The 12,635-nt window shown below is 38.6% G+C and overlaps 1 protein-coding gene across 1 annotated transcript in view; it reads right to left on the bottom strand.

The window, feature by feature from the left end:
- Nucleotides 1-9,657: 9,657 nt before the first annotated feature.
- Nucleotides 9,658-12,635, bottom strand: part of sqor (sulfide quinone oxidoreductase) — a 40,751-nt gene continuing 37,773 nt past the window's right edge. The window contains exons 9-10 of the mRNA XM_039772840.1: nucleotides 11,770-11,948; nucleotides 9,658-10,586 (exon numbers count right to left, since the gene is read on the bottom strand). Coding sequence (XP_039628774.1) covers nucleotides 10,529-10,586; nucleotides 11,770-11,948 — 237 coding nt within the window. The 3' untranslated portion in view covers nucleotides 9,658-10,528. The remainder of the gene's footprint in view (nucleotides 10,587-11,769; nucleotides 11,949-12,635) is intronic.

Here is a 12,635-nt window from a genome sequence, read left to right on the forward strand (position 1 = left end):
TTTAGGTGGAAAATACTGTTAACAACTTTCCCCATATAACTGCTTATTACATTTTAATAAAAATATACCAAACTTGGTTTGTAATTTCTACATCGACTCCAAAACACAGAAACTGGGAAATAACGACTCACTTAATTAGGCTCAGAGTCCAATAAATTACAGAAATTTGTTGGAAGAAAAACCTGCAGCCACAGTGGGTCCCCAGGACTGAGTTTGGGAACCACAGCTCTATAGGGTGTAAGCTTTGTCCGGGTCACTTAAGGGCAGTCAGACACTTGCCCTGAAACCACTCCAGTGTCATTGTGGCTGTACGCTTCAGGCCACACTCTGAAGCAGGTTTTCTTCGATGACCTCTCTGTATCTGGGTGCATTCATCCTTCCCTCATTTCTGACCTGTATCCTTGTCGGTGCATCCCCATTACATGATGCTGACACCTCTACGCTTCAGTGTTGGGCCTTCACCAGATGTAATGTTAGGAGTTCTGCCCAACGAGTTTAGTTTTTGTCTCATCAAATCACAGTTTCCCCTCACAAAATCCTTTAAATGCTGCTTGTCAAACTCCAAAAGCCTGATTGATGTGCAGTGAGCAGGTCATCAGCCCTTCCGACAGATTCTCCCATCTCAGCAGAGGACTTCTGAAGACCACTGAACTCTTATTCTGACCCTGTTACTCATTTTCCCTGGACAGCCAACTGTACCAAAAGTCCTGCTGGTTCCAAACATCTTCCATTTCATAGTTCTTGAGACCACGGTACTCCTGGAGACACTCAAGCTTTACAAATGGTTTTATCCCCTTGTCTACTGCGAGCTCCTTGGATTCCATGTCTTAGTTTTTGTTCTGACACGCAGTGTGAATTGTGGGATCTCATATACATTGGTGCACTTGTGCCTTTCTACTCAAATGTCCAATCAGTGCAGGTTGCCACAGGTGGGCTTCAATCAAGTTCTTTACATAACCCAAGGAGAACCAAAGCAAACAGGATGCACCCGAGCATTTGGAGTGACACAGCAAAGGCTTGGAATACTTACATGAAGGAGAGAGTTCAGCTTTTGATTTGAACCTCATTAGGGTTTTTTTTTTTTGAGAAAAAGTAGTAAATGTTTTTTTGACTTGAAAAATAACATCTTTATTTAATCTAATCTTTCTATTGTGAAATGTGCAAAACACCAAAACTACAAAGTCAGAAGTGTAAAAGGTATAATAATGATACAAATAATAATAATATCAGAAATCAGCAGCAGCTACCAGTCCCGGTTCAAATCCTGTAAACACGAGAAATGACTCTACTCTAAGCTGCAATGGCTTCGTCCGGGGTATGGCATTAATCTGAATCCAACCCTGCAAGCAGGCTCTCTAACTTACTGTCAACCTTTACTTTTATTGCCGTCTTCCCCAGAGGTGGTGCTGGTTTATTTGAAGAAGGGTCAACAGAAACCCAAATGCGAGTGTCATTTTCATATTTATCAGAATCGGTTTTTGTTTCATTGTTCCTTTCAATTTCACTGCCCAAAGACAGATTCATTTTGTCACCACTGTTGCCGAGAGGGCATACAACACCTCGACTGCTGAAAAATGTTTCTTACAAGACACCACGATGAGGCTAGGAGAAGACGCATTTGCACTGTTGTCCTGGATTAGCTCAGGCTTAGTAAGACACGCCTACACCGTTGCCAGACTAACGCCTGGGCCAGATGCTTAAGTAAGACGTGCCTGCACTCTTGTCCAAGTAATACTCGGGCCTAATGCTTGCATAATACAAGCCTAAACTGTTGCCCGAGTAACGCTCAGGCCTGATGCTTGCGCAAGACAAATCTACACAGTTTCACGATTAACGTACAGGCCTGACGGCAAGACAAATCTACACCATTTCACGATTAACATACAGGCCTGACCGACGCTTGTGTAAGACAAACCTACACCGTTTCGCGATTAACGTACAGGCCTGATGCTTGCACAAGACAAACCTACACTGTTGCCCGATTAATGTACAGGCCTCACGCTTGCACAAGACTTGCCTTTATTGTTGTCAGAGTAGCGTTCAGGCCTGATGCTTATGTAAGACACGCCTACACCATTGCCCAAGTAATGCTTGGTCCTAATGTACAATACAAGCCTAAACTGCTACCCGAGTAACGCTCAGACCAGACTTTTGTGCAAGACAAGCCTACACTGTTGCCCGAGTAACGCTCAGACCTGATGCTTGCACAAGACACGTCTACATCGTTGTCAGATCAGCGTTCAGGCCTGATGCTTATGTAAGACACGCTTGCACTGTTGCCCGAGTAACGCTCGGTACTAACGCAGTTAGCACTTTATCAACCTGATTAATGCATGGGTCTAACACTAAGGAGATTAATAAATCTGCACATCTTTCTCAAAAACATGTTTTCACTTTGTCATTATGAGTTATTGAGTGCAGGACAATGTGTGCAGGAAGTGAAGGAGTCGGAGTACTTTTTGAATCCACCATATTTGTTGACATATAACTCACATCAGTAAAATCTCACTTAAAAAAAAAAAACCCTTATTTTAATTTATGCCAAGGCACTCAGTGTTAATGTCCTGCTGTGCTAGTGCTACAGATGAAGAGCTGCTTTAAAAAATCTTTTTTTTTTTTTTTGTAAATGTTTGGTTTTGCAGGGTCTTTAAGTTCGGCCAGAAAGTCAAAACATTGTAAAAACTCTGTCAGCCTGCGAGCGTGGGTGAGGTTGGAGCTCACACAAGACGCTGGCCACATCCTGGACAAACGGTTCGTTATTGTTTATCGCCTCAGTTGCTGGCCTATCATTAAACCGAAACATGTTCTTCATAAACAAATGTCACGGCCCTGGGAAGAATCCCACAAATAAGGTCTCTGTGTTTGTGGTGTCATCTAATGGCAAGGGGAGGAAACAAAAAAAAAAAAAAGTTACAGCCGCAGTTTTTTTTTCTGTTCCATTTTCTCAATCCTGGAGCTGACAAAATGCTTCAGAGAATAAACGAGTGCCTATAAACTCGTGAAATAAATATTCAGACAGAATACATCATTACAGTGGGGCTACTGCCACACAAATCCAAGGACCAGTGTTCAAATCCCCCAGCCAGTCACCATACAGAGTTTCCATGTTCTTCCTGTGCTAATGTGGGTTAAACTGGCCCAATGTGAAAATGTGTGCACCCTGTACACAGGTGAGTCCTTCCATACACCCAATGAAACCCTTGGTGGGATTATAAATGGAAATCCTGGGACGAGACTTTCTTGAAGATAATTTTAACTCCCGTGAGAGATCATTTCCGGTCCTGCAAGATGAGACTTTTTGCCAAGAGATTTTGACAAGTCCCGCCCTCCTCTCCAACATTTAAAACCACGCCCACGATCTACTCGTATCTTACTCATGTGAACCCTGTTCCTGCACTCTCAGCTTCATGTAGGGTCGGAAATAAGACAAAGAGTAGAAGACAAAGTAGAACATCACCTTAAATATTTAAAGATACATACACTTAGTATCCACTTTATTAGGTCCACCTCTCTAGTATCAGGTGGGATTCCATTTTAACTTCAGTTCAAGTTTGAATTCTTGGAGGAATGGACCAGGCAGCAACCAGGAAATATTCCTTACAGAGTTTGGGGTGCATTCTGAGTAAGCAGCAGTTTCTGCAACGTTTTGAGCCACACAGTGTTGCAAACCTCCCGTTTTACTTCATTCCAAAGACCAATATCTATACAAGCCATTGGAGTAAACAGAAGTCACTACCTTGTTTGTGGGACAAACATTGCTTTGTGATCCATTTGAGAAACAGTAGTGTGGCTAGAAAATGGTCAGCAATGATACATTCATTTGACAATCGGCCGGTTATTGAGATGCTTAATGTGTGCTTAAAAAAAACAAACAAAACAAAACAAAAAAAAAAAAAACATATCTTCAGCCTGTTCTCCGGACACAAAGCAGTTCTAGCATATTAAGTGACGTGAGATGTCCTTCTGCACACCACTGCTGTAGAGAGCTCTTCAGGTCTCGTTCTTTTTCTCGACCATTCTCATTAACAAGTTGAAGTAATGTTCACTGGATGCTTTTTAATATAGAAGACTGTTCTCAGTAAAACTGGTAATGTGTGAAAAACTCAGAACAGCAGCTTTGGATGTGCACCGGCAATCAGTATCACTGACATAGTCAATTTGATCACACGTCTTGGTCAACCTCTTGACTGTTGTAAATTCTGCATCGACTGAGCGGACACCACCTGACTGGATGTTCAGAGGTGCAGGTGATCCTAAAAAAGCAGCTACTGAATGTACAGTATGTCTATGTAACAGGATATGGGTATTAACATTTCACTAAATACAGTACAAGAACCACAGGCAGGGCAGGGTCATAACAGTCCACCACAGGTATCAAAAAGAGCGTGTTTATATTAAATTAGAAACAAACAGCAGAAGAGACAAAAAAAAAAAAAAAAAAATGCTGCTGCTTTGGGCTGCCCTTATATAATCATGGGAAGGCTTACTTACTCGCTCACCTCCGCACAAGCAACACAAAGGGCAAGTAATATGACAATAAATTATAAAAACTGAAATACACTTTGTCTATACTCGCCTCTTGATTCCAAAGTATACTGCTGCATTTACTGTTACTGATGTTGGAATTTTCTGAGTTGCCATTTGTAGCATCATACCATTCCACTTCATTATGTTGACATGAAATTTCCAGTATGTGTATCCCCCATTTTGTCATATCTATTATGCAATATTAAAGTTAAACTGTGTAAAACATTAAACACTACTGTCATAATCCTCATAAATTACCCAATTACCCATTCTGCTGAAGTGTCTTCTTTCCCTGGGTTTCCATGTGAAACCACAGCAGCCCATTGAAGAGAACACGGACATCAACCATACAATTTGGAGTCACCAATAAACCTAAGCAGTATACCTTTGAGACACAAGAGGAGATCAGAGTACCAACACATCAATATGATTAGAACATGCAGACTGCACACTACCCAAGAACCAAAGACAGGTAAACAGAGCTGTGATGCAGAAGGCTACTCCACCAATCTTAGCTAAAACATCAACAAGGTGGTAAGAAGAATCCGCCTCACAGCTCTAAGGCCCAAAGCTTGATTTCTGGGTTATGAGCCACTTAGTATTGAGTCTGCATGTTCTCTACATGTTCATGAGTTTCTGTTCACAGCTCGAAGACATGCAGTCAATTGATTACTTGTATTTTTATAGTTACAATGCCTTGCAAAAGTATTAATTGCCTTGAATGTCATTACTGTTTTCTGGATTTTAAAAAGATACTGTACATAAACATTCTGTCAATACATTTTTTATTGACAAATTAAGCATTGTAACAGCTTACTTTTAAAGCTGAAGTAAATATTTTTTTAAAGTATAGTATATGCTTGAAAAATGAAAACCAGAAAAACTCTGCTTGCTTAAATATTCAAACCGCACACATCACTACTTCCACTTGGTGCAATAGCAGCCTCTAGTCATTTAGGGTACGCTTGAACCAGCATTGCCACTGCTAAGCAGCGATTCTGTCACATTCTTCTTGGCAGATTCTCTATAGATCAATTAAGTGGGATGGATTCTGCCTCTGGATTGTAATTTTCAAAGAATGCCACAGATTCTCAATGGGGTCGAGATCTGGACTTTGATTAAGCCATTGTAGGACATTTATTTTTTTTTTGTTTGCTGTTTTGCTGGAAGGTGAACCTTCTTTTAAGCCTCACTTTCTCAGACAACTGGAGCAGTCCCCATAAAAATTATTTACCTGTATTTAATTCTACCATTTTTTAAAATCAAACTTAACAAGATTCCTAGTACCTTTAGTCTTCAGTGGGTTCACAGCCTGGCTAATAACCCCTTACAGAGAGTAATTATTTATCTAGAAAATGTGTCACTTACTCTAATTACTAATTGGCAGAAGCAAAATTACTCAATTAGGCCCCAATGAGAGGCAAATGCGTTTTGTTTGGTAACACTTTACTACTTGATGCGCTTGGAGCTTAAAGAATTTAAATACTTATGCAACACAGCACTTTATTCATTTTTTACTTGTTGGATATATACTTTTATATTTCTAAACATAAACTGTTAGGACATTTGTCAATAAAAACTTTTATTTAAGGAATAAGCGTATGTATTTTTCAAAAGTCACAGAATGGTGATGACTTTCAAGTTGGATTGTATAATTTTGCAATGCATTATTATGTTTGTGTAATACCTACAGTATGACAGCCTGGGTGCTTGTCCATCAGGAAAAGGTGCTTCATCTCCCTCAACTCTTAGTGGAACATTGGCAATAATAAAAATGGAGCAATTTCCTATTCTGTAAAAGTGCAGACACACACGCTTAAATTATAAAATTCAGTGTTTTATTAAAAACAAAAAATTTGATTTTCCAAACCACTTAGTTCAGAAATACAAAAAACAAAGAAGCTAAAGCAACATAATGAAAAGTTTAGTAATACAGGCTAAGATTACCCCGTGCCTTTTTTTTGTAGAACGTACATAGAAAGACATTTTGTAATAGTGTAGAAAATGGGGGGAATAAAAAACAAACAAACAAAACACATTGGCTTCATGATTTCACAGTGATGGTATCCAGCCAATACTCCACTGGACTGTAATGCTTACATAAACCATAATTCCTTACAATCAAAATAAAAAAAATATTACTCATAGACCATAATTCTCTATCTTTAAAATCAGTGGGCAACACAAGTAACTCTGACCAATTTACTTTTTAAAACTAGAACGACATGATGTAAGTGGGCAATTTTACATTCATAATGGCAAGATTGTTTACAATTAGACTGACGTTTTGAATTTCAAAATGTGCCTTTTTTAAAACATATTTTAAAAACCACCAAGCTGCAAAATCCACTTCTGCATGCAGAAGACTTCACCTCATTTTTGGTATTTGGTGCACTTTATTAATCCCCAAGGGGAAACTGTCTTTTTGTGTGACCTTTGGAGGTCAGAGCGTAGGGTGAACCATTGTACAGCACCATATTGACACTCCACAACTGTCTGGATTTTTAGAAATATTTACTTCCCCCATAAAATGCTCTTTTTAATAAGATTTACCATGGCATTCACATGAATTAAAAAGTTTAAAATTACATGTTTAAAAATAAAGAGTTAACAGTTTAAAACAAAAACCTACTTCTTGCCAGCACAAGTCTATCATATTCTTTTACTTGTCTTCATTAGTGTCACAGGAGGGGAGATAAGCCAGCATCTGACCATTAGCCTTCAAGCCAGGAAACTAGGGAAATGGCTAAAATACAACCCAACAGGTTTGTTACTGTCATATAAAACACACACACACTGCAAAGTCACATATTTAACATTTGTAACTTCCTACATTTCAAACTGTGTTAAAAAAGTCGAACTGCTGAAAAAAAAAAACAAAAAAAAACTTGAAAATATTTTGCATAAGCTCAATTTGCAAGGATGATCTCTGGCATTAAACACGCAAGATGGGTTTTGTTATTGAGCTGGCTTCTGTTTGTATTAATTTGACTATTATGTCACAAGCTCTAGAAGGATATCATAGTATATAAATTACTGACTAGGCTGTGAATACATACATTCAATAAAACAAACCTTACTATAGAGATGGACCAAATTTACTGTATGCACAGAACTTGTAAATACAAGGTTTAGACCAATAAAAACCCACTTAAGCAGTCCACTAACTGATCACAGTCTGAGCCCAATGTTTCTGAAATAACATTTTTTTGACAACCACATAAACAAACAAATCACCAAAAGAGGCTTGGTGCCATTTATTGCAAATGGTAAGGATAAAGCACTGCTAGGAATTTCAGCAGACATTTCTGTTCATGCTTGTGCAAGACAGGCTTTTATATCAATTAAAAGAAATTGGTGGTGGAAAAGTTGCAAAACAGATTTACCAGCTCTGCAATTGCTTTCATGCAAAGAACAAGCCAAATGTCTAGCAGACATTCACATTATCCGAAGCTAAACTATTTAAGTGTGGAAATTTTCGGACATTTCATTTTCAGAAGTGGAAATTACAAAATTACAAGCTCATCACACATACAGCACAATAATGTTGTACCTTTAATTTAACATTTTAGGTACTAGTGTATTTCTACTAATTCTAGGTAATTTGTGGTTAATTACCAACCACCATACACTAATTTACACAGCAGACTTTAAAAGTGGCTGCATCCCCTACATGTATGCACATTTACCACTTGAAGTGGTGAAAAGAACTGAAATACTGTAGAGCAGGGGCGGTGAACTCCAGGCCTGGAGGGCCGCAGTGGCTGCAGGTTTTTATTCTCACCCTTTTCCTAATCAGTGACCAGTTTTCACTGCTAATTAACCCCCATCATTTTAATAGCCCTGTTAGAAGAGTTCAGCCCTCTGAATTGATTCCTTTCTTCATTAAATGACAGCCAAGCAGAAACGAGATGTGAAACAAGCTAACAGATGACCAGCTAAACTGGGGCTTCAAACTCCAATCACTTTCTTAATGAGAAGAAAACTCTGTTAATTAAACTCATTATTTAATTCCACGGCTTGTTGCTGCTCTCATTCTGCCAAAGCACACATTTCAAAAACTGTTGTTTTTCTGTTCTTCTAAGAGCACCGTCAAAATGTTTTGGTGACCCGAGAGATCAACCTTACCAAGACCATCACCTCTCATTTCAGATATTGTGAAATGGGCACAGGGGATCTGGTCATGTGGTGGCTTGTTTTGTGTCTCATTATTGTTTGGCTGCTAATTAAAGAAAAAGAAACAACTATGGGGACCGAGTCAAGTTAATTAAAATAAGTAATCAGCAGCAAAAACGGGTCACTAATTAAGATGATGGTAAGAATGAAAACCTGCAGCCACTGCGGCACTCGAGGCCTGGAGTTTGCCACCCCTACTGTAGAGTCATCTCTGAGCAGTGACATTGCAAAATGCTGGTCTAAAAGTACTAGCACAGCTTTGTTTTTCTTTAATTATGAAAAAGCAACAATGTGCAAAGTCTTTGTCTTCCTTTTGTTCTCTAATTTTAACCATGGCATTAATATAACAAGTGGACATCCTGCCATACTAAGTATTGTGGTTTGACTTTGAAGCCTTACTTTTGTCAATTATTTGTTTGCTTACATGACAATAACTGGCGCAGAGTAGTTTGGGATTAGCTGGAAGAATGTCATCAAGTAATACTAGAAACAGAAAAGAACAAAAGCTTGAACATTCTGAGGTTAGTAATAAATTACACTCCTTATTCCAGTAGGTCCCCCAGAATATGAAAATATACTTCTACTGCAGGCTACAATGACAAAATGCCTTTCTTATTGACAGAGCAAAACATGAGCACTGATACTTGATTCAGGCTTTAAAATGTGGCCAACCAGTAACACGCAAAAATAAATGTAATGCTTTCATGCTGGTAACTTTGTCCTATACCGGCAGAGGATTTTACGAAGTAATACTCTTCTACATATACAAGAGTTCCAAACATGGCACAGGAGACAGTCAAGATGGTGACACCATTCACAGTGTTCATGAAATCACATGGCAGGAGAAGAGCACCTATCGGGGACAGTTCAAACCTCTTCCCTGAAAAAAGTAAGATGGAGACCCAGCAGCCCCAGGATTATGTTAACATCAACAGAACCCCGACTGGAGTTTGAAAAAAAAAAAAACCCATCTCTCTCTGTGAGAAGCTAATTGAGTAAGTGGACAGTCAGGGCAAGAGCACACCTAACAGGAAGGAAGGAAGGAAGTGCAAGAAGAAGAATTACCAAGGAGACTAATGGCAAAGTGTAACACATTTTGAATGTGCCAGTATTTGGAGAGTGAGATAGTACAAAGAAAGCAGTGTCTAATCAGATCTATGGGTTGTAAGGACCTTGCTTATATTTTTGGTTATACTTCAGTTTCCCCTAGGTCATCCCTTCCTATATATTTGGTTTAACATGTTTTATGAATTGAAAAGTGCACTTTGGCATTTCTGTAGGCAGTTCTTATTTTAGATCATGCTCTGCAACTCAAAAAGAAATGGGTAAAAAGTTATGGGTAAGAGATTGTTAAGTATTATGAAATGATTAAATGAGATTTGTACCTATAGTGGTGGCAGCTCAAAAAGGAAGACCACTATAAAGATGCACCCAGTTTTTTGAGGGACACCCAAAGGGAAGAACAAAAGTTATTGTTCCCCTCACAAAATGTATGTGTGATTTTCCTAGTTATGTCATTCATTCCGTTTACATAATGCTGCCTAATTTGCCAGTCAGCTAAGTGTACTCTAGCTCACAAGTTTATCCTCCACAGTTCATAGAACACAAGGTACAATTATTAAAGAAAAAGAAAAAGTGGTAAATGTGAATGAAACCTTATTCCAGTATACAGATATTGTACAGCAAAATTGTGTAGATAAGCTTTTTCATTTATGTCTTGACAGAAACAAGTAGCCAATCAGTATAGTGCATATATGTTGATTAAAAAAAAAAAAATAAAAGCACAAAGACAATGGAATTCACTTGTGGCATTGCCATCCACAGGCTACTTTAAACCAAGGTGCATTATTTTTCTGTAAGGGCCAGGTCCTCCCCAGAATCCCCTGCAAAACAAATAAAGCAGGTCAGTTTCAACTAAAACAAAACAAAAAATAAAATTACACAACACTTAATTATGGGTCCCTTACTTGTATCCTGTTCTAATACTATGACTGTAAAAGCAACAACAGCAGCACAGCCTGATCAGAGATCACACATCAGAAAGAAGTGTATGTCTTTGCAAGGACTGACCCTAGTGCCACTTTTTATTTAGGTGTCCTAAAAAATCCAAACGGTTAAAAACTTTATTGAAAACGTAACATTTAACTGGCATAGTGAGGCAGTTGTCAGTGATGTGAATTCACAGGAAACCATATTCAGTTTCCAAATGGGTTACTTACTGAGCAGAGTCTGCACATGCTGCAGGATATTACAGGTTTGCTCACCTGTAAAGCGCTTTCACTTAGGCTGGGCAAGCCTGACATAGACCCAAGCCAACATTAAACTGATTTTTCAAAAGTGAACATGCATAACCATGGTTAGCACAGAAAGCCAACATTCTGATTTTGACTCACACACCTACTGAGTGACTATGTGGAGTTTGTATGATTCTCCATGTCTCTATGGCTTTTCTCTTGTATTCTCCAAAATTCACTAAGAAATGAAAGCTATGTTAGATGACAATTCCAAATTGGTTTGGTGCATGTGTGTGAAAGTGGGCCCAGCATTGATCTGGCACCCTGCCGAGTGCTGCTAAGATTGTATTGAACAGTACTGGATGAAACAGGTTTGATAATACTATGAAGGGCATCACAAGTACCGCTTAGACAGACAAGACTGGTAGACAAAAGCCACGCAAGACATACTATTTAGATGAAAAATCAGGGAACAGACTCAACTTGCTTCTCCTATTAGCAGATTCAAACATTCAAAAGTATAATCCAAACGAAAGCACTTAAAGCTAGAATAAAAGTTCACCATTATGGATTACATTGTTGGTATACAGCTTTCCAAAGCGTGGCCATAAGCTACTTATTAGACTAAATAACAAGCATTATCTTAAAGCTATGTAAGGTACAAGTATTTTCTCCTAAATGTGTTTTATTTGATCTGGCCAAAAAAATGCCTTCTGTCTCTCAGTCCAGTCATACTGTATAAGAATATTAAGAGCAAAACGTGCTGTGCCTTTATTTGATTTCATTGCTAAAATAATTTAACATACAGTACAGTCACTTGGAGTAGACTTACTTCAACAAGCCATGCCAGTAAATCTGTGGCATCAAACTTGCTTTCATGTAGTACATGATCATCCGTTCCTTGCTTTGGTCAATAGGAAAAGTCTCCAAAGGTTGTCCAGTATAGTCAAATTCAGCCAGTATGACAGTATTGTAGCTTGTGACCAGTGGACATGAAGTGTAGCCATCATACTACAAATGAACACATTTCTTTTTTTAGCACATCAAGTATAAACTCCTTGAATGCATCATTCCAATCAAGTAGAACATTGTACAAAACCCCATATAAGGAGTCAATTAATGAATATTTTCATAGCTTTAGTTAAATGCAAAACACAACAAGCCAGATATAACATTCACTTCAGTTGCTGCTACTGTCACATGTTCCCACGTCTTCCTACCGAAAGAGGGGCATATGGAAACTTACAGTCTGACAGCTGTATTCAGACCTTAAGCTGATCGGCCCTCAGCTTAGAAAACAACAACCAATCAGCATTGAAGATGAAATGAATGAAACGAATATGGGAAACCTCCACAGCTTTCAAGTACACTTTCTGTTTGCTTGTTCTTCATGCACAGCTTTGTTTTCTTGCCACAGAAATTTAGCACATAGGTACTTTTCACACTATGTGAAATTGTTGACACATAATTTCGATTTTGCCCCACCAAGGATTGGTAGGTGTGGCTCAGAGGCAGAGCGAGTGGCACAAAATTCTGCATTGTATTAAATCAACAGAGAAACAGTGCCACAGCTGTTGCAGTTGTAGTGCAATAGTTAGCATGCATGCCTCTTCACCCAAGAAATGTGGGTTTGATTAAAAAAAGAGGTTTAATTTACAGGGCAGTAATCAAGCATTTATTTCACCCACATCTCAGTCA

Source organism: Polypterus senegalus, chromosome 12, assembly GCF_016835505.1.
Source record: "Polypterus senegalus isolate Bchr_013 chromosome 12, ASM1683550v1, whole genome shotgun sequence".
NCBI classification, from domain to species: domain Eukaryota; kingdom Metazoa; phylum Chordata; class Cladistia; order Polypteriformes; family Polypteridae; genus Polypterus; species Polypterus senegalus.